The sequence below is a fragment of the Aythya marila genome, assembly GCF_965140915.1.
Source record: "Aythya marila genome assembly, chromosome: 5".
In the NCBI taxonomy this organism is placed as follows: Eukaryota; Metazoa; Chordata; class Aves; order Anseriformes; family Anatidae; genus Aythya; species Aythya marila.
This window is the reverse complement of record NC_139046.1, coordinates 57,561,795-57,584,435: the sequence shown is the minus strand read 5'-3', so window position 1 is coordinate 57,584,435 and position 22,641 is coordinate 57,561,795. Positions and strand designations below refer to the sequence as shown.

General features: G+C 38.4%; 2 protein-coding genes across 3 annotated transcripts in view; one reads left to right on the top strand and one right to left on the bottom strand.

Moving 5' to 3' along the window:
- The window catches only part of ELP4 (elongator acetyltransferase complex subunit 4), a gene marked incomplete at its 5' end in the record, with an annotated part of 140,559 nt that extends 139,943 nt beyond the window's left edge, over positions 1-616 (bottom strand). The window contains one exon of the mRNA XM_082761378.1: positions 432-616. Coding sequence (XP_082617504.1) covers positions 432-616 — 185 coding nt within the window. The remainder of the gene's footprint in view (positions 1-431) is intronic.
- The window catches only part of IMMP1L (inner mitochondrial membrane peptidase subunit 1), a 32,068-nt gene that overhangs the window by 1,855 nt on the left and 7,572 nt on the right, over positions 1-22,641 (top strand). The window contains exons 1-4 of one of the 2 annotated variants that reach the window (XM_082762755.1): positions 6,094-6,115; positions 12,464-12,601; positions 13,394-13,482; positions 14,327-14,453. In XM_082762755.1, coding sequence (XP_082618881.1) covers positions 12,497-12,601; positions 13,394-13,482; positions 14,327-14,453 — 321 coding nt within the window. In that variant the 5' untranslated portion in view covers positions 6,094-6,115; positions 12,464-12,496. Of the gene's footprint in view, positions 1-6,093; positions 6,116-12,463; positions 12,602-13,393; positions 13,483-14,326; positions 14,454-22,641 lie in introns of those variants that run through there. The other variant, XM_082762754.1, reaches the window with a different exon arrangement.

The following is a 22,641-nucleotide window of genomic DNA, read 5'->3' as shown; positions in this document are numbered from 1 at the left end:
CTGCGAGCTGTGAATTCATCTCACAGTGTGAATGAACCTCACAGCTACTTGAGAATTTTCTCTGTTTTAACATAAAGTGAAACTTTTGTAATGATTTCTGTGAGATGGTATCTTCTGAAATACAGAGAAAATGCCTCTAACATTGTAACTTACACCAGGAGAGACTGTATTACCACAGAATTGTGGAGAAGTATAAATACTCTTTCAGTATAAGAACCGAATTTCAGAAATTATTGCAATAGTCTCTGTTTGTGACGTTTGCTTCTCATCTGTCATGTTTTATTGTGAGGAGTAGAATTAACACCCTACTGATTTAGAAAGCAGGTGAAAGTAAGCTCTTTTTCAAGGATTTAAGCTTTTCTGAAAAAAGTTAACTATTTAATACCATAAAGCTTTACAAATGAATATGTGCCTGTAAAAACATCGCTTACAGCACCTGACCTTGTTTGCATGCGAATTTTAGAAAAGTAGAGAAGAAAGTGAGTGTGTGGAATTTTCTTAATTTTGAAGTCAATGGCGTTTCATTTTCAGGAATGATATTAGCTGTTTCACTCTCTTGAATTATACTGAGAGTTTGCTGGGGGTCACGTGTCCACGGTCCAAAATTCCCAGCCATTGTGAAGGATCCCACTAGGAGCTGTCTGACAGTTCGGAAAGCAACGCCACAGGAACTGTAATTCCAGATACTACAATATAGAAAAACCTCATCCTTAACCATATGTTAGTAGGTAGCTAACTCCTATTATTCCTGCTCTGTGAATGGAATTGAGATGCAGAGAACCTACAGAGCAAGGAGATGATTGCAAATCATGAGCAAATGTCTTCGTAATCGCTTTCCATTCTTCTCTTGCTTTGTTTACTGGAATGCAGCCTACATGGGTTACAGGTTTAAACTCTTAGGTCCTTCAGCTACAGCAAGTTGTGTTGTTTAAGTAGTGTTTCTCTGACTGTCGTGTCTACATGTTGATACACATTTCTTACATGCCTTGATTTCAAATTAATGGGTTTTGCTACATTTTAATTGTGCATTATAAGATTCAGCATATTCTCTTGTCCTTCCCTGGCAATGAGCGAAATGCTGTTTTGGAATAAAATACATCAGTTAATTTTGTTTCAAAACCGTACGTCTGCCTGATCGGTTTGTAGCAATATTTTTCTTTGGTTTACGTATGGGATAGAAAGCTAGAAAGCTGCAATCTAATGGCAGTCCTGATTCATAATCTTATTAGTGTTTGGTTTTGTATGGCAAAGCAGCTCCCCTCATCAGTCCTGGAATGTGATGGCATTAGGCTTGATTAAGGTTTTATAGTCACCAAATCAGATTAGCGCCCGCGTCACCTGACGAGGTAGGGCCGGCAGTCATGTGGTCCTGCACCCCGCCGAGCTCACGCTGGGAGCTGAAACAAGGTAGTTTGCTTTTGAGATGTTCTTAAGTATCTAACAGCATGGGTCGTGGATTATGACCGCAAAGAAGATGGCTTCATTTTCCTGATCTTTGAACTGGCTAGAATAGGATGTTTGAAAGTGCAGGATCTTCAGGGCATGAGCCAACAACTGGAAAGAATGTTTAATCCTGGAAGTTCTGGCGCTGAAAGACCTGGGGTTTTTCAGTGTGAAAAAAGCTTAAAAACTACTTACCCAATCCTTCCCTGGAAAACGCGAGGATTAGCGGGAGAGTTTAAGACATACCAATCGTGTGAGATTGTATAAAACATGATATGATTTTCTTCGGAAAGCCTCTAGATGTTTTCTCAGTGCCTCTGTGGGTTTTATTTACTGAACAACTGTGATAAAAATTTGAACCTGTGTCGAACGTAAGCAGTTCTTTTAAACTGGGAGTACATAAATCAGGCAACGTGAATCCAAGCAGTATGGTTGACTCTATGCTATGTGCTGAGGACAACGGTTTAATAAATGTAGATCATAAAAAGTTATTACTGAAATGACCATTGTAATTTCTGTGCAGATATTAAATACGTTCCCATAATTCCAGAATATAAAAATATACAGTATAGAATTACTGAAGGTTGCAGAACGGTAGTAGCGAAGATGAGCTTTAAGTTGAGTGTGCTGTCTTAATAAGCATCGTACAAATTAGTCATGTATTTCACAGGGATTACTTTACCACTGTTTATTTTAAAAAGATGAATTCACATTTATTTAAAACAATCACGATAATTTAAAAATAGGTCTAAAGTAGGACTAAAAGCAATGGAAAAAATAGCCAGCTGGAGGAGGAGTATTCTTTGCATTGTGGTTTCTGATATTCTATGATGTTTTTCACGCTGGGTTCCACGTCCATTTAAAGCTTACTTCAGGATTAAAATCTCGAATTTGAGAGAGTGATTCTAAGCCTTTTCCAAAGCTTAACATCCACAACTATTTCATAGAGGATACAGATGACTGCCCTCAAAGAGTAAAACTTTTTGTTGCTTCAGCGTATCAGTGGATAAGGTGAAGTTTGTGTTTCAACTGGAAAAATGTAATTTAAATTCTTTGATATTTTGAAGTCTTTGTTTTTGATTTCCAGCTGTATCTGGCTGTGCGTATTTGATTAAGCAGGCATTTCTAAAGCCAGGCAAATAATGTAGGCCATGATGTTTTATGGGAAGGAAAAGTAAAATAGCTGTGATTTTTAAATATATAATATTTATTAAGACAGTTCATGCGAAAATACAGAATGTATCGTGTGTGTTTTTAGATTCCAAGATTGACTGAATGTCTAAAAAAAAAAATGTGTGTTGCTGACATTATAGTTTCTATTAGCATCTTTTCCTAAAGCCGCTGTTAAAAGGTTAAAAATTGTCCCCTTTTGAACTTTGGAAAAGCATTACATTTTCTGCCAAGGCTCTTAGTCTTCCAATGCACTATTCCACAGCACTGTGCAATTTCTCTGAAAATTCTCCAGTAGCAGCAGCTGCGGGAATGCAGGCAGTGCTTGCTCCTCGCCTACAGGGTGGGCCTTTATAGGAGGTGCTCTTTTTTGGTTTAGCCTCCCCCATCATCTCTGTCCCCATTATCTCTGCAACATTGTGAAACCTGAATCCCATGAATGTTGTGGCAAAGCACTTGAGGCTTGTCCATGCTTAGAAAAGATTGACCCGATCCCCTTCAGGATTCTGAAGTTGTTGCTCGTCTCTGCTTGCTGGGATATTCTTAAAGGTGTTTTTGTACGGAGGACTTTCCCTCCTTGCTGCTATTGCCCCAAACCAACCAGTAATGTTCTGACAAGTACTTCTGTAGTACTTTCTGGATATAAGAGTTAACAAAATCCACGTCATGAGTCTTGTAATTGTGCTGCCCCTCCTGCCCGACCTCCCCTCTTGTGTAAAGGAAATGTAATTGAGGAGTTTTCGTATACTTAAAGGTAACTTTTGGCTGCTCTGCTGCAGGGTAGGATCTGTATTGCTGACTTCTCCGATTAGCTTCAGCAGCAGGCTCTGACTTCCACTGAAGCAGTGCCAGGCATGCTAGCTGTGACTCAGGAAGTTTCTACATTGGAGTAGGAATTGACAGTCGATTGGAAAGGAATCTCAAAAACTTGATCGCAAAGACAAGAATCTTTGCCAACGTGCTTACATGAAAGGATGTAACTTCTTGGCAGGCCAGACAAAGTCACAGCCTAAGCTTTCCAGCGTAGTGGCCAGCGATGTGTTCTGGGCATTGAGGGTTCACTGGCTCCTCCAGACAGGTAGGTTAATGCCGGCTGGGGTATTCAGCCACTGCTGCTCTGGAAGTAATCTGAGGTGGTGTAGTGTCCCCTAATGAGCAGTTTTACTGCCCTTATTGCTCATTCTGTCTGAAATTTATGAACTGCTCCATCCTCAGCCTGGTAATGACATGCAGAAGAGCAGTGGTTGAACTGAAATGCCTACTGGCGTGTTACAAGGAGCTAGATAAAGCAATTTGTTTGTTGCTACGAACAGCGATAGGGTCACTGACCCAGTGCAGGATTATGCTGGTTCTGGCTTTCCCACCCAGTGACGCCGGCCAACTCCATCAGGAAGGAATCAGGCAGGACCACAACCGGCAGGCTTCACTGAGGACAAGCTGGAAGTAGGACTATACAGTCATGCACAATGCTGTATTTTAAATGGGAAAGGGTAAAGGCTGTGGTTGCTGGTGTGAAAGTACGCTTCTCTGATTGTTTCAAGGTCTTCTCTGGTTTCGTATTAGAAATATGTGTAATCTCATTGCCTTGGGGGACTCTGTTCCGGAGGAAGCAATTTACCTGGGTCTTAAAACATACAAGCACTTGATTCAAAGATCTCCCAGCTCCCTTGTTTTCAGTCAGCCTGTTTTAGAGCTGTCTCTGTGTCCCACATTGAAAGAAGAAAGGTAATTGACCTTCCTTTAAGTACACTTTAATGTTTCTGGGAAAACGGTTATGCACTTTTTGAGCTGCATGTCTCCATTATTTCTTTGTATCAGCCGTGCTTCCATTGGTCCCAGAGGTGTGAAGCAGCCCCTTGGTCGTGATATTTTTACACTATTGCCAAGTTACAGGGCCTTTTTTTTTTTTTTTTTTTTTTTTTGGCCAGAATGTTTAACATTTCTGGTGTAAAAGACCTAAAATTCAAAACCATTAAAGTCCGGGAAGATTATTGGTTATTTTAGCACGTGCACAGTAATAGTGAAAGGAGCTATATGAGCAGTCCCTGGGTTTCCTTTTAGAAGTGCAGTGTGTCATGAAGAAAAGGGTAAGGTGAACTGTGTGCTTATTGTGTGGCCACTTCTTAAAAACTTAGAAATTGTGTTTGAGAAGGCATTTTGGATGAGGAGGTGTGAGATTAGCGAGGTTATTCAATGATTATTTCTGTTCTATTTTCCATTTTACAAATATCCACCTCCTCACTTGAAATTTGGATTTCTGGTAGTTATCTGTGATAAAATAAGGCACACGGGCCTTCTTTGGTAACCTTTTTGCTCTCTGTGATAGTGCAGTTTGGGGGCCTGGAGCGTGCTCAGCGCCTTGCAGGTACTCAGCACCTTAGCATATGATCATCTGCTAAATTTGAGAAAGGTGCCTCCACGTGTTTGATTCACTTATTGTGTCAGCTCTACTTTAAACCTTCGAATTAAATAATAGTTTATGCTGGCTTTTTATTTTAGTTCATGCGTTTTAAACCTGGAACTCAGATGAAAAGATAGTTTCGGAATAAATTCAGTATATTATTTATGAGTGGAGCAACACATTAGCATTGAGTTCACAATAGATCATATCGCTTTTATTCCGTCTTACAAGCTTAGCAGCACAAACAGAATAATCAACATATTATTTGGCTGTCATCTGCTGAACAGAAACCAGAGATCACAAGGAGGTTTTCCCTAGCTGCAGTGATGGCCTTTTTGTTCCAAGCCCCCATCTGGGAGGGCCATGGTGTGTTATCATATGGAACGCGGGGTTTTCTGTAATCTCCTTAGCTGCACTGCAGTTTGAATCTTCATTCCATGTTTGTGTAATTTATAATTTTAATGAGACCATGGCTCTTGTGGGCTTTGAAATATATTAAAAGCTCTTTTGTGCATATGCTTTTGTTCTTGCTTAATAGGCTCAGTGTATTTAAAACTGATGAATTTTTATTCATGGATTTGGATGTCTGGGGATTAACTTAGACTGAATATCATTGCACTCATCTATTGATGTTTGCAACTTTTTTTAATACTTGTATCTGTAAGCGGAGAAGAACTTACAAAACTTGTGTTTTATATAAAATGGCTCAGAAATAGCTCAGAATTTTATAGCAGTGATAAAAAGTACCGATTAAAATTTATTTTCACTGCATAAACTCACATGCAATCCAGTTTGTATTGTGAAGAGTAGGAAGCTGAATCCATACACGTGTATTTTGGACCTCTTCTCTAAAAAGCAACTTAGGAAAGCCATCAAAATTTTTGTAGAGTAATAGCAGCATTTGATTTGCAGTTTTTTTTCTGTTCAGGTTATTTGAAAATGTAAGTACTAAGCTCATTGTTGTCTGTGTTTCTTTTCTCTTCTTTTTTAACGCTTTTTTTTTTTAATGCAGAGTATGCACATTTCGTTAGAAGGCGATGCTCGTAACTGGGGAGTATTGATGAAGAAATACAGAGATTGTTGCTGTTATATTTTCTGATGGTGCCGAAACTCTTTTTTTTTTTTTCTTATGCATTTTTTGAATGTTTAATGATTCACTGTTTATGTTAAGATCCCATGCTGTGTGATTTCTGTGTTAATAATACTGTGGAGTGCTCTTCAGCAGTAACACACTAATCTGAGACTAACGGTGGGGATAAGACTAAGACACCTTGTAAACAGTTTTCGTGGTGGTGTACGTAAATAGGCTGCTTTATGTGAACAGTTTTATTGTTTGTTTGTGGTGTTCTTACCAATAAGCAATCCTGTTTGTAATGGCAGATATCTTAAGTAAGCAGTCTTTTTATTTGTTAGCGCACAGGGAAATTAATTACCCCACTGCTTTGAATGGTGTTTCCAAAAATACCTGTGTGTGCTTAGAGGTGTGTCAGCAGTGGGAAGTGCATGGGATGTGTGGGCCATGGACACTGCAGGTTTCTGTAGGGTCATAGTTCAGGTACCCAATGTGAAAATGGGACTTGGGACTCTTTGTCCTAGTTAATGAACACACATTTTACACACTTACTCTACATGTGCGGGAATATTTCAAGCAGGTAGTTTGTTTTGAAATTCAAGATAAATGAGGATAGCTCAGAATAGTTACTTGACCCTTGTGATCCAGACACTGTATTTTTCCCATTCACCAGCAAAGGGACTGTGCTGTCTGTCAGAGCTTTGGCATCGATGTCCTAACTTTGATGTTGTTACAGGAAACCGTTAAGTGAAAATTTCAGCATTCCTCTGAGGCTCAGACTTGCCACATATGACCATGCATTTGCTCAGCTGTTTGGATTTTGCTGTTCAGCAAAGATGAGTATAGATGGAGTTGCAGAGAAAGGTAGAAGCCCAGGAACGCGTCTGACCATTAACACACCATTCTGTACAGGGTTGTGGGATTGTTAGGAGTTTCCTCCCAAAGGTAAAGAGAATCAGTGAGAACTGCTTGAAATCTGTTTTGAAAAATTGTTCATTCTCATGTAGGTAGTCTCTAGTTGAGGCTAGATCCACACCAGAGGATTGCATTATGTGAATTGCTGTTTACAGGATTGAGCTACTTGTCAGCTTGAGAACAGCAGATGAAGGAGCACTTGTTGGAGACAAACTGTCAGTGCCTAGTAGAGATAATGTGGAAAAATAATCCTTCCAGAATATCACCCAAGTTTTTTCAAATTTGCCAGACTGTATCTAGTGCATCTTCTAGAGGAAAACAACAGCTAGAAATACAAGTCAACTTCTCCTTGGCCCCGTGCACAGAAAGATCATTTGAAAATGGTTCCTTGTTTTCCTTTAGGTGTTCAGAATCCTTAGATGAGTGTAATTAACATATTTAAAATACATATATTAACATATTTAAAAATTCTCAGTAAACATGACATACACCTTTCACTCTTCCGGCACATATTACATTAATTTCATGAAGAGGTTTTAAAAATAGTAAATTTATGTTAATGCCAGCTCCAACAAAAATATTTAAATAGCCCGATCATCGTGTGTTCTTTTTTGCTTTGGGGCTTTTGGACTTTTTTAGTAATAGTCGCAAGGTAACCTTTTGGGAAAAACATGGTGCAAGTTATAGGATTACATTGTGAGAAGAAAGATGTCTGGTGGGTAGGGGAGAATGCCATAGTTGTGTTTCTGTTAGCTGAGGAAAATCTGATCAATTGTTGCTAAATATTCTGTGAAAATTCAGAATTTAGTATTATATAAATCAAGTGTGACTGGAAATGTTTTATTACAGTGAAAAAAATCTAATTGGCATCAAGTCCAATAATTTGTTGAGCCACATTTTCATTGGCTATGCCTTCGATCTTCCTGTATTTAAAATTTTGGCACCGCGTGCTAAACTGTGCCATCAGTTATCTGGAAATGATAAATCCACTGATTGGTTTCCTAATTTTATTATGTACACAGTTAATTGTAATCCAAGATTACAGCAAACAAGATGTTAATTTCTAGACAATCTACAATTTCACTCAGGGCGTGATTGTTACTGAAGCAAAAATACAAAGAGAATAACATTTGTGCTATCCTCACAGGAGCTGTCAATAAAAGATGTAATAGGGGATTTAGGAATCTGGAAATGGCCAACTAATTTATGTGAATCTATTTTATTTCAGCTAGAAAGACCAAGCTCTGTTTCGTCTGCGCTGCATATTGCAGAGCACAGGCTGTCTATAGAAAACCAGGCGGCTGCATATGGATAGTCCCTTGATATCATTCACTTGCTGTGTAATCTTATTATGCAAAGTTCTAATCTTCACCTAGAATGAATGCCTCTGGGTCAGAATATAGTCATATCAGGGTTTTTGAGGTCATGTTTTGTGATCCTTAGCTTATTCTTCTAAGTAGGGCTGGGATTTAAAGAGTATTCCCTAGACGCTAGCAGAGATAGACGGTAAAACCTGCTGCCTTTTTGGAAGACAAGACCAACATGAGGTCCCTGGTAGGATTAAACTTGATTTGTAGCTGTAGGATTTTTTAACAGATGTATTATTGGACAGGGAATAGGGGGCCACCAGCACAGCGAAATTGGATCACGATTGGCATTCTCAGGGAGTCCGCTGGCTGCTAAAACAGCAGCTGCATGTGGATTTGACTTCTTTCAGGTGAAGCGACTTCCAGTCATTTGGAAAGGATGGGATGAAAAGGAACCTTGGTGATAATTTTGATGTCTGCAAGATTTAGTACCAATGTAATGGGATTATCGGTAACACCTTCACTGCAGAAAAAGCCACCTGGCGCTATAACTGGCAGCAACTGCGAACTAATCCCTTCCCATCTCTTGGATGTCATTCATGAGGCTCAAAGTGATTTCTACCCTGCTAGCTGTGATTAATTTTATAAACAAACAAACAAGAAAATAAAATGACGAAAGCCTAGACGACGTAAGAAGAAGTGAACAGAAGAGTAGGAGTCAGATTTTGCATTTTGCTTGCTGCAGGAGATAAAATACGCAGTTCTTCTCGAGCAGCCAAATTGTATTCTGCGTGACAAATGTGTGTGCATAACTTTTTCAAATCAATGTCTATTTTCATTAGAAAAACAGTGTCTGTTTCAGTATAAAATGTTACATTGCCTACTCTGGAAGTAGTAAGTAGTACCTGGAAGTAATTACAACAGGTTTTATGTCGATAGGGCTGTGATAAGGATGTTTATACAACAGACCCATTAAGTTTTCAAGGGGCCCGTGACTTAAATCATTTGGTTTATTGTCCTTAATGGCCTCGTGTTGTATCTGGTGGAGGTGCCTGCCGACAGGACTTTGTGTTAAAATGAATTGCAGGACGTGGAAAAACGTTCAGCCATTTGGCCGCTTGAGATCAATAATATGGCATTGTTTAAAGAACGCACCGATAAATAGTTTTCAGAGGAAACAATTATATTTTACTGATACTTAAGCTGGAGCAATTGTGAGATAAATGTTCTGTGTTTATTTTTTAATAATAAACCTCTAGAGGTTGTGGGGTTTTTTGTTTGGTTGGTTGGTTTGGTTTGGTTTTGGACAGGACTTCCTACAACCATTCACGTGTGAACTAGAAGCTGTTACTTAAAACTACACGGAGACTTTGGGGATTGTAGTTATCCTGTGGTCTGTGGAATGAACATTACATGGCAGAAGATGGATCCTAACGTTAAAAACAAAGAAGCTCTGAAGTTATCTTATTAGTTTCAAAGAGTATCATCTAGGTATTGCATATGTGCCTTAATTGGAAATGAACTTATGTGCCTTAATTTGAAATGAGGAGTAGTAAAAGTTAAGCCTTAAAGGAATTTTTTCATCATTATCATGAACATCTGATAAACCTGAGCATTTCAAAAAGTCCCATTGTGCCACATATGTAAAGTGGGACTGGTGAAATCCCCGTCTCCTGGATTGAGAATTGATTTTTATCCAGCTTCCCCATTGCACAGTCTTTGGGAGCCCATTAGGAAGAGAACGGGGAGCCAGATTTGAGACCTCTTGGCTCATTTGCTATCCTCTTGGTATCGTGGCAGCTGTAGCAGTAGGTAGCACTCACTCTTTCAGCCCCTCTGTTTCCCTGAATAATGGACAAACCCATCCCTCCGAATTCAGATTTACTCAGAGCCAACAAGAAGCGTGTGCTCAGTGTAACCACGGGGGACGGATGTGCCTGTTGGACTCTGACAGGAGATCAGGTGCATGCATTTGGAATTCAAAAATGTTTTCCAGAGACATACAGAATTGGTTTGCAGTTTGCTGTGAAACAGTACATGTTTTGGTTACAGCCACGGAGCTGAGGTGCAGCCTGGCTGTGCAGTATTTGCCTGAGAAGCAGCGCGAGATGGGCTTTCTAGCAGGCGCTGCTGGGGAGCGGCCATGTGCTTCTCTCCCAAGCCCGTTGCGGTCATTGATCCGCGCCAGTTGTAAAACGCTCATCGATCTGCCGACACTCAATCTGCCTTTCACCACCCGTGAAATGTTTCTGGGCTCACAGCGCTCCGGGCCTTGAGAGCAAGGGGTTGGTCCGTCCTTTTCATAGTGTGCTGGGTGGAGAAGAGCAAATCGCTTTTTTGGGAGCCCGGAGTGAAATTGTGCTGGCAGTGCCGTTAGCTTCCAGGGCAGCTGCTGCTTCTCCGAGGTGTCCGGCCGTGTGCGAGCACGTGCTAATGAAGCCCTTCAAGACTTTTTTGTTTTCTGTTATGTTTTGTGTTACTGTGAAACTCCTCAGCTAAGCTGAAGGGTGAGGAATCACAGATTGGTTCAAGTACATGTATTCTGGTGATCTTGTACACAATAAAAAACAAGTAAATCCTTTTTGGAGCAAGGAAGTGAGCTTGGTAGAGAATGTTTTCCCCCCATGAAGGCTCTTCTTTTTTCCCTATAAATAAATACTAAATGCAAAGATCAAAAACCTCTTTTGATTGCGTTCAGACAAAACTCCCATAGAGAAACATCATGAAATATAGAAAGGGAGCACTTTACTTCACTGCCAAGTAGGCTGCACAATACCTGCAGCATTTTTGGTTCCTTCTTAAGCTACTGTGTTTGTTCAGCAAGCTCTATTGACCCATCTTAGTAAATGAGTAGGAGAGAAGTTTTATTGGGGTTTTAATTCATGGTGAAGCTGATAATGAGTTTAAGGGGGACAGATTTCTTTCAGAATGTAAAACTTGCTTCAGTTACTAAAGCACATCTTCCACTTCCTTAAAAAAAAAAAAAAAAGTATATCAAAAATCTTAAATATTGGGGTAAGGAACACTTCAGTCAGATTAGTGTTGCAGTAATTTCAATTAGTCATCAGAATTTCATTTAAATATTTGGGTAAGGTTGTCGGAAGGTATTTACAGAGTCCTTTAATGTGCTACAGAACATATGCCACTGTGCTGTGTCTAAGAATAGCAGGACCTAATGCCTTAATTTTATATGTAAATGTTCTGGTAATGAAAGTCTAATCAAAAGAAAACTCTGCAAAAACTCCAGAACCAACAACATCGGTTTTCCCTAGCATAAACAGCCTTACATAGGCAAGCCATTCACAACTCTATTATCTTAAATTTCGAGTAGTTCTTGAAGCCTTTTTTCCTTTGAATGGCTGTCAGGTCACTTGTAAAGTCTTGGTTGGCTACTCGCTTATTCCAGTTTTCTGTCAATGTGATTGCAGTTGTGAAATAGCTTCAGGTCACTTCAGCTGGTCAGATGCTTCTCTGTTTTGCTGTTGAGTGTTCGGCTTTAAATACTGGTGCTTAAAAAAAACAACAACAAAACCAAACACAGTGATTTTGGCTGTACAGTCTTCGTGTGATTAGAACAAAGCTCACAAGTGTCATTTAATAAACATCTGAAGTCTCCAGCTGCCTGTGCTTTACAGTAGGCTGTAGTAGTCCAGGCAGGAAGGGAGCGCCCGTGCTTAAAGGTGGGATCAGAGCTTCCCAGCTCCGTTCGGCCAAGCCTGGTGGAGGAGAGGATGTTCTCACAGCCCTTGCAGGTACCCTAGACACAGGGCAGGTAAGCCTGTCTGCAAATGCCAGCAAAAGAAGTCGGGCTGAGTCAGCGGAGAGTATTGTCACCACTCCCTCCCGTTGATCTCCGTAGCCTTGCAAAGTGTTTCTCATTGTGTTTGCAGCTTCTTCTTCTCTGTTTGTTTGAGCATCTAAATCTTACTAATAAGCTGGGGAGAGCGGCGATTAATCGTACACGTGGAGGTGCCAGCGTTAACAGATGAACAACTTGGTGGCTTTTCATCCTTTCAGATAGATCTGATTATTTTGTTGTTTTCATTCGCTGTTCTTTTACAAATACCGTCCAGTGGTTGTTAGATGCAAAAGATAGTTTTATTAATGTCATGTTGCTTCTTGTCAAACGAATGATGTTCTTCTGTTTTGATGTAGACTAGACCCAGCCGAAGGACGTAGCACTGTACCATGTTTCGCAATGCCCTAGGAAAAACCTTTCGATTTCTTGGGTATACTGTGCAATACGGCTGCATAGCGCATTGTGCCTTTGAGTACCTTGGAGGAGTTGTTGTGGTAACTTTTCCTTTTCATGATCTTTAAGGGGAAATGATGTTTTCTATGAAATAAAACTGTAATACTGAAACTGGTTTGTGTCATAATGCCATTATTTCAGTTTTCTTCATTTTTAAAGCTTTTTCAAAGTGTGTTCAATAATTCCCTACTTTTTGTTATTGGAGACAGGTCCAGCCTTTCCTTTCTTTAAAAAAAAAAAAAAGGGAAGAAAGTTACGTATTTTATGCAGTTTGTTGCTTCAGGAATCACTGAAGCAAATGGGAAACAATATGAGTAAGCATTTTGCAAAGAGTATGTTCTTTCAGAAAGGCTGGAGTCACAAAATGCCACGGGAAACACTACTGTTCCCAATGCTGGGCAGATTTCTGGATGTTTTATGCTACCCCCCTGCCTTTCCCAGGTTCTCAACCTAGCAGCTGGATGTCATGGATTTTGGCTGAGAGCTCCTCCTGCAGCTTCTGCAGGGTGAGCTGGCAGAGCTCGGAGTGCTGCTTCTAAAAATTTCCTGCAGAGAAGGTGCTGAAACGTGTCCTTAGGAAATCATAGCACCTAGCGCAGTTCAGGACCAATTTTAAGCTAACCCAGAGCTCTAACAGAGTCACAAGAGCTCGGGAGGCTGTCCTCACTTTTTAAATGTATCAAATGTTCCTCCGAGGATTTCATTTTTTAAAATTGTTTGTTTTGCATTACACCTACTATAACTTATTAGCAAGTAAATTGAAAACTCTTGTATTTTAGATAAAGGTAATTGGCAAATAGTAATTTTTTTTCTCATTTATTTTTAATTTGCAGTGTTCTGGACCTTCAATGGAACCAACAATTCAAAATTCTGATATTGTCTTTTCGGAGAACCTTAGCCGACACTTTTATTGCATTCGAAAGTACGCTCCTTTGCTGTGACTAGACTGTACATTTAGTGTGGCAGGCCTTGTTAATAGCTATGCTCTATCCATCCTTTATTTTTCACATATTTTTCTGCTTCTGAAATGTAATTTTTCATAAATCTCTTATTGTGACTTGTCAGACCTCCTTTAGGATATAGTCCAAGTCACTTTTCCATCTTTGTCCGAAAGAAATACAGAATCCCCCTCCCCCTTCTTTCCCCTAAATCTGTTCTGTGTGAATGTAATTTCTCTAAGCAGTTTTGTTTTATAAATCAAGCTGTGGGTTTTGCTGTGCTCTGATAGGATGTTAGAAAAGTGATCAAATGGTGTAAGTGCAGTTTATCATTTAAATAACATAATGATTAGAGCACAGCAGTCTCCAGGCTTTTGCCCATTTTGCTGTGGAATATTTCATTGCACGATCTAATGTATATAATCAAAGGGCAAAAGTAATGTAACAGTGCCTGCAAACTCAGGCATTTGAAGTTCCACTGAAAGAAAAACATTTGGACAATGACATACAGGAAGTTGGAATCTCTTCCATATATGCTAACGACAGGATCAAGTTAAATGACTTGCATTTATTAGAGTATTGCCAATTAAAAAGTAGTCTAAAAGTTTTGTAAGTAACGTGAATAACAAAGAGACTCTCCAAGTATGGTTGCATTCCACCTGAGTAAAACTCATTGAAGAAACCAAAATCCCAGACAAGAATTTTCTTGAGAAAGAAATGTCTTTAATACATGGGAATAATTTTGGAGTACGTGCTTTGATACATGTGTTCAGCCAAATATTCTGTAATTAGAGTTCTCTTTTGTTTGTTTCTGTTCTTCCCTCCCAGAGGAGATATTGTAATTGCGAAAAGCCCCAATGACCCCAAATCAAATATCTGTAAAAGAGTAATTGGCTTGGAAGGGGATAAAGTCTGCACAAGCAACCCTTCAGATTTCCTTAAGAGTCACAGCTATGTAAGTATTAGTTTCTTGATTTGTAAATAAATTATTACATTATAAATAGGCCTGGTAGGCCGTAAAGGATTTGCAATATCAAAGTATCATAAGTCATACAGTATGATGTTGATAAGTTATTCTATATGTGCAGTAAAATAGAGCTTGTAAACTCTGTTCATGGCAAGCTGTCTTTCTCAGTGTCTTTTGTCTCTATAGGAATTGTATGCAGGTTTTTTTTTGCTCTGGCCTTTGCTTAGGTCTTCTTCCCTGGTCATCTCCTGCAATTCCCTGCATAAAGTACTGTACAGATGACACACTCAAGGGTTTGGTCTTAGGGCAAAACTGTGTATTAAACGCTAAAAAGTGAAAATTTTGTCTCTGCAATGCCTTTGAAGATTTTGCTTTCAAAATTATTTTACCTTTGAAGATTTTGCTTTCAAAATTATTTTAGAATATCTATATTCCCAACTTGTCAAAAAAAAAAAAAAGTAATGAGATGAAATAAAAAAGAAAATTATTCTTAATGCTTAAAACTTTTCAGCAACTTTCTAGGCCATCACTAGAAAAATCATCAGAAATCATTGTCACAGGAATATGTAGGTGTTTTCTTTTCCAAATGCATGTTTGACTATTTCCTCTGTTCAGTATTTTGTGGCGGAAATACTAGGTTTTGCACAGCTGTCCGTGGACTGCTCCTTGCAGCCAGCTATAATTTGTGATGGATAAATCCTTTTTAAGAGTTTAGCTACCCTAAGACTGCCAACTTCACCAGCATTCCTTCAGGTACGTTTGCTTCACTTCTGTCAAGTAGTTTAGAGTTGAGGTGGTTTGTACATACTGAAATCAATGGAGAAATTGTCAACATTGCAGGTAGTCAGGATTTAGTCAGGACTTGGAAGCAGAAAGCAAAGACAGGATTCATACCCTGTCATGAGGGGCTGAATTTGTTATTTCTTTATTCCAGTGTTGAGGCAGGACTCCCTCTAATCTGCCTTTCTGATAGAGTAACAGTACCACTGAAGCTTCTATTCACATTTCTATTGCTCATGGACAGAAAAAAGAAACTCATTCTCTGTTACATTTTGAAGGGGAGGACAGGGTGCTTTTCCATAAATCATTTCCATTTTCCGTAAATCAAACTGTGTTACTGTTTAACCATGAAAAACAAACCCCAAAACATTTCCTAGCAGAATGACCTGAAATGAAAGCGTGTATTCTTCCGTAAAAGATGCAAACTGAATTTCTCTTGAGCATCCTGTTCCTCAGTTGTCTTAGTTCTAAAAAGTCTTACAGAAGTCCCGGCAAGGTTTGTACTTAACAGGATGCCACCCTTTCTGGAAACTCCGAGGTAATCAAATGAATATCCAGTGGAACAATTTCTCCTGTAGTTTTCTTGTCTCCAATTTTAATATAAAGTGTAAAGAGAATGAGAGGAAGAGGAACGTAGGAGTCCATTCCCTGTTTTCCTGTGAATGTTTTTCATAAATGCTGATGTGTGGAAATCCAGCTAAGAAGTGATACATGTATGCCAGCTTTCTTAGTTCTTGCATCATAACTTGTAACTAGGGGGAGAAATGATCCAACTGGAAAGACCTGAGTTTGTTAATGCAGGTCTGTTTCCCTCACATCCTAAATGGCTGTTGGTGAGGTAGGTCTTCCCATCAGTTCAGGAGATGCTTACTTTATGGAAGAGGGTGTTTTCAACATAGGTGTCTGCACCTCATGCTCATAAGTTAGTGTATTACTCACTCAGTGCTCCTGTCCTGTTGTGGGGGAGAAGTGATACGTATCCATCCGGAGGGAATTGCCTAATGAACCCCCCTGGTTTAGGGGATCCCAGTGCTATGCACTTTGAATTCAAACACAAAGTTCTTCAAAGCAAACAGCAGCCGCAGTTGTACAGAGAACTTGTGCTTTGTTTTGTTGATACTTCTTTGAGAAGAATTAATCTGAGTCAGGTTTTTGAAAAAAAAAAAGATTGTGGAAACTCTGAGGAAAGGTTTTGGCTGGATCCCAAATGGCCAGAAGCGCTGCCTGGGGTGTCTAGCTGTCAGAGAAACTCAGGCACACTTTAAGTGAGCAGACCAGAAATTGTCATGAGTTTTGTTGTTTGTATTAGGCTACTAATTGCTTCTTTTAATGAGAAATCTCTGAGTGATACTTGAATGTACTAAATCAAAAACGTGTAAGGTCAGAGAATTGCTTGTTATTATTACACTGAACTGCTTAGCTTTTCCTGACTAACTTGTCTCTTGTTTTGCAGAGTGATAGTGAATAGATGCGGACGTGTTTGCAAACATTACAGTAAATATGGAGTATCAGATGTCAGAAATATTACTGAGTTAGGCAGTTCTTACCTCTGCTTTGTCCTTAGCTGGTGTTTGTCAACCAATAGGTATTACAATAGGTATTATAACACAAACCTTCCAAACTGTAATAACAATGAGAAACAAAATATCCCATGTAAGTTGAATAAGTTGTTTTGAAAAAGGGTATTTCAGTAGAAAAGAAATGCAGTATAGCAGTGGCAGTTATGTGAAAATCTTTATGATGGTTCACTGCTATGCTCGGCCAAAGCAATATGTCATACGAGGACAAACATTTTTGCCAGATTGAACTATGTGTAAGGACGTACCAAAAATTTATCTCTGACGTACTTGTTGTTGGGTTACAAAGAGATGGAACTATGTATACGTTAAGCACGTGTTTAGATTAAAATTCAAGTACATAGGGAGTATCTCTACTTTGGTCCATTTAAGGAACATGATACTTTATATCTTAGAAGTTGGTGCTTATCCACAGGATAATAATGGGAGAAATCTTGTATTTACAGGAAAAGTAGAATAAGATTCCTTTTTTTTGATTATGCTGTTATACAGTTACAAATTTAAGAAATGTATTTTTCATTGCCCTTTTAATGATATTTGGTATGGAGTATAAGAGTTAGGCTAGTATTTTTTCCTCGGTTCTTCTGGGATTTTGTGCTCCATGCTGGTGTTTATAGATATCAAGTGTATTTACCATAATGAACATTTAAGAATGCATAACGTATTTTTACCGGATCAGAAGAAATGTGATACAAACCCAAAAGTTAAAAAGGTAGACAACTAATTTTTAGTAACATGGTGTTCAAACCTGATTTCAATCATTTAAAAATCTCTGTACTGATTTATTCATTTAATTATTAAATTTAAATAATGTGGGTTAGTAAGGAAATTATTCAATCACAGTAAAACCCTGAAATGGTCTTAAATTCTTTTTGAAAGGTTCATATTCATATTTGTTTTTTTATTTCCTGTTTTTAAGTCTAATCCAGACTCAGGTTTATAATTCAGATCAAGTATCCTATTGTTATATTTGAATTTGTTTTAATGCCATTTACTTTAGCTTTAATTTCTTTAGTACCATATGTTCTTGTGCTGTGGCTCCTATTTACAAATTGAAAAAGTGAGGGGTTAATCATCAGATTAAAACAGCTTGTATGTCATAAACCACCAATATGCTAAGCCTTTGTGTCACTTAAACAAAAGTAGTACCTAATAATGTCACTTAATACAGCTATGGTCTGTAAATAAGGAACTGCCTTTTGCAAGTCATAGCGATAAAAAGCTGAGATACAAATCCATATCTCAGCAACACTCTGCTGGTAATCAATCACAACACACCACTAATGCTGTGAGACTAGCTGATGTGGGGGAAGTGTGTTTACCTTGTGCTAAAATGAGGTTCATTGCGGAGATGGCATCTCCTCATCCCGTGGTTAACTCTAGAGCTAACATAATTCTGAAGATAATGCATCTTACTATGTTTGCAGACCACAGAAGTGGTCTTACGCAGTGTTATTAACTCTTACACAGTCCTTGTCAGATGCTGTGAGGATATTACATGGGTACTGAGAATAACGTAACGTTAATGTAAACAATGCTATATTAATCGCTGCACAGCACTACAGAATTTGGGTGCACAACTTAAGACACTGAAGAGTAAATATCCTAAATAGCAATTAAAAAAATGGATTTTTCAAAACACTGGTTCTTTTTCCTTTGTCCTTAGTGTATTAATAGCTAGTTTATACTCATGGTTTAGTACGTCAGTAATCTAAGTTGTAATAGTTGCTGGCTTGGAGAATGGAAACATCTTGCTTCCTTCCTGTCCCGTCCCTCTTCTACTTCTAGCATGCTAGAGGCGTAATGTATTCTAGGGGCTGGGGAGAAAGTTACACTGTAAATTAAGCAGCAGTTATGCTAAACATCTGCTGGGAAAGGAGAGCCAATTTGCTTCGTTTGCAGATCCCTCCACATCCCAAGTACAGCAAGTTCATGATTAGAGCTAATCTCAAATTGGAGAAGTAATTTTAATTAAAATATAGACTTGTCACAACTAAATCAATTCCTTCACCGTATTTCCACGTTTTCTTCTCAAGTGGATGGGTGTTTACCTCTGAAGTTTTGTTTTTGCTGTCTCAGGAACATAGGTGCCTCTGATTTGACCCAGCGATGTAGCTCAGGCAGAGACCAGCAGTAACAGGCTCAGCATAAATGCTGCTCATGGATGAGTCCCTGCTGAGATATCTTAGATCTCTTCCTTCCCCACGGTGTGACCCGAGATGAGACAGCTGCACCTGCACCCCATCAGCTGCTCTGGAGGGCAGGCAGCCACGCCAGGGCAGGGGAAGGGCATTGCTTGGGACCTGGACACTTAGCCAATTCAGCCAGTCCATTCCTCAAGGAAAACCATAAAAAAAGATCTCCGTGGCGTTGATTCAAGGCAAGGTTGTTTCAAGATCACTGATTTCTGAATTTGCCACACTAGGTGCTTTCTTCTGTGGTAAACTATCTTTGCTCTACTGCTCATGTCAGTTGGAAGCCACAAGACTTTCCAATTCCATTACTCCTCTCATCCAAGTCTAGTAATAACATCTTAGACACTGCTCAGTATGATGAGACCAGCTACCCAAGGTCTCACTGTAGATTTTGAGGACAAGTCTGCCTATACCATGTCCGTGTCTGAGTGTTTTGTGTTGCAAACAGTAAGTTCCAGTTGGTGTCTGAACCAGTAGGTTTTTTGTTCTCAACTCTACACTATAGGGTAGCCCTGTTATGTCATCTGGTTCCCAGAGAAGAAAACAATCAATTCCTTCTTAATGATTATAGTGTAAAAAATCTATGCAAACCAGTAAGTAAATAAGTAATCTTTGCTGTGTATGTAATCATGTTTTTTCCAAAATATCAATCTTCTGTGAATCAAGAAAGCTAACAGTAGTCTGGACTGATGAATCATGGAAATATTTTGATTTTTTTTTCTCAGGAGTTCCTAAATGTAGTTAGATTTGTTCTGGAAAGTTTTGGCCTATGAACAGGCGATAAAACCCATAATTTCCTAACTCTAGTGGACTAAAAGCTTAGGAAATCTTTCACTATTAAAATGATTTTGGTTTCAGAAGAGAATCATTATTTTAAAGCAAAGTGATTTTCATATTGGTTAATAATTTATTTCAAAACTTAAAGATGGAGAAGTCTTCACATCTTTATAATTTTTCTGTTAAACCTAATTGTTTTGGGTTTTAAGCAATTGTTAGTTTAGGGAATTAATTCATAATATATTTTGTCATAGTAAATTTAATTTCTGTAGAAAAACATATTAGTGTTTCATTGTTGTCATGATAATCTGGACCAAGTTCATAAATTCTCTTTTTAATATATGTGTTTAAACCAACTGAGCTAAGTACAGGATGTCTAATTCATAAGCAACTTAAACCATTCAGTAAGTAAAAGGAAAATGCTGAAGGTAAACTAAATCTGTTATATTCTTTTAAAAAGTGTTAAATTCTAGGCAATTCAGCTTTTTAGTGATACTTAGTCAGATGACATTGATTTAGGATCACCTATACTTTCTGATGTGGTTGCTACCACTTCATAGCTTTTTTGAGCACAGAAAAATGTAAAAGCATATACTGATTTTAAAAATATTGTGCTGATTAATACTGCTGGGTTTTATATACCTGGCAGCTTTAATATAAAGAACATTTTTTATAAGTGTAGAGAAATGGTGCATTTGGATCATTTAAAAAAAAAAAAAAAAGTATCTGCTAAGCTTTAGTCACCCTTGGTTCTGAATTAATAAATAAAGGATTAAGGAGTAGTTATGTGAGACTTTAAGTATCGAGTGAGAAAACACAACTCTTGCATTTCTGTGGTATATGTTTTATCCTAAATAGATGCAATTTACTTAAATAAGGCAATTTAATCAGTATTTAGTAAATTTGTCATTTGATATTGTAGATTCTTTCATCATATTTCACTTTAATCAAGAAAGGTAACACCTGTGGTTTATTCACAAAAGCTTCTTTTGTTAAATGAACACCCGCAGGCCATGAAGCAATTACATTTGTTGCTTGTACCAAAGTGGGAGGCACTTAAATAGACCTTAGTAGGGATAGATGAGAACTTACAGACTTTATTCTTTTGTCCTGCTCTGAGATTAGTTCTTATCATAGCTCAAGAAGGAAGCCTCTGAACTGAAAAGAAAAGATGGGAATGATTTAGTTCTTCTTAACTTTAAAACTTTGATATAGCTAGAGGTGATGTGAATACCTGTGACCTTGCAAGAGTTCAAACTTTGTCTGCTCCCAGCTGATTGTACACACTGACGTTCTTTGACAAACCCAGACCACTCCGAATCCCAAAAGGAGAGACTGCCAGAGATTCTCGTTTAGAATTCACTTCTTTATTACAAATCTGGTTATCCATCTTTAGCACTCCCCAAAATACCCCTCCCAAACCAAAAAGAAAAACCACAAAAGCCGGAATTTCATTTAGATTTTTGTTTGTCTGTTTGTTTTGAGGCAGATGATTTAATCTCTGCTAATCTTATTTTTAGTATATTGTTATTCTGCTATCACCGTAAACACAGTGCAGCTATCTCATCTCGTGATGCTGAAGTCGGTGAGATTACTCAAAGAACAACATTTGGTGTCATGAAAAATCACAGAAAGACTATCCTTCATTGAGTATACCACTCAGTAAATGACAACAGCCTTGCAAATTTAGCCATGATGTAGCAGTGAATGATACTTACTTATCTGAGCTGAAACAGAGTAAGCTACCAGTAAAAGCTGTTCTGAATGATTATTTTGCTCTTCTGGTCTATCTGCTCCTGTACTAGAGCCCTTACAGCCTTGGAAGGGAGAAGAGGCATGTGTAGCACCAGCCTCTGCATTCTCATGCATATGAGCTGCACCTCAGGTAACTGGTTCTCCCTTAGAACTGGTGTTCCTTGAAAATAAATCCTCAGATAATCTGCACAAAACCAGAGGCACAAGGATTACTGAGAGTCTGTGGAAGATCAGAGGCAGCATGTTTTTGGATGAACCTGCACTGTTGTGGAATTGCTGTTTGTATAGGAGAGATACTGTTTAGTTATGTGAAAATTCAGTTGTTAGGGTTGTTGCAGTTCTACTTCTCAGAGCTAGCCTACATGTTAAGAAGAACTAAAATACTGCCCAGCCAAGCCAAATGCTTTTGGCAATGTTGTCTTTTCAAAAACCATTACTTTATTCACAACCTTGTGTGTAGTAATGATAACTGATTTCAGGTGTGCTTCTTAGATACAGTCATTCCCTCTATGAGAGTGGTCCATCACTTACAGATACCAAAATGCAACATCACTGTGAATTGTCAAGCAAGTGGCTTTCCCGTTGCCACAAAAAAAAATAATAAAAAAAATTCAATAGCAGCCTATCAGTGTACAAAACCAAAAATATGTTTTCCATAAAATTATTATTATTTTTTTTTACACATATATCTTATTTCCAGTTACTCTGCTTAGGTAGCTTTGAGATGTTTCGTATGCAGATCCTGCTTCTACCAACGCTGATACTCAGCATTAACTTTGTTCAATGTGAATAGTCCCAATGAAATCAGTGACGTGGTCCAGAAATAGCTTGGTGCATATTAGCCTTTACTTCAAAGGGGGTGTAAACAGCTTTTTTTTTTTTTTTTTTTTTTTTTTAATTAATAATTATGGCCTGTCACCAGTATTTGGTTTAACATTTTCATGTAATTTGTGTGATTTTTACTGCTTGTCTTAATTCTAGGTTGTAGTGAAGTGCCTAGATGATGGACAAGCACTATACAAAGGTATTATACTTTATTATTTCTAGATGAATCATACATTGTGACAATACTCTTTATGACACATTTAGAGG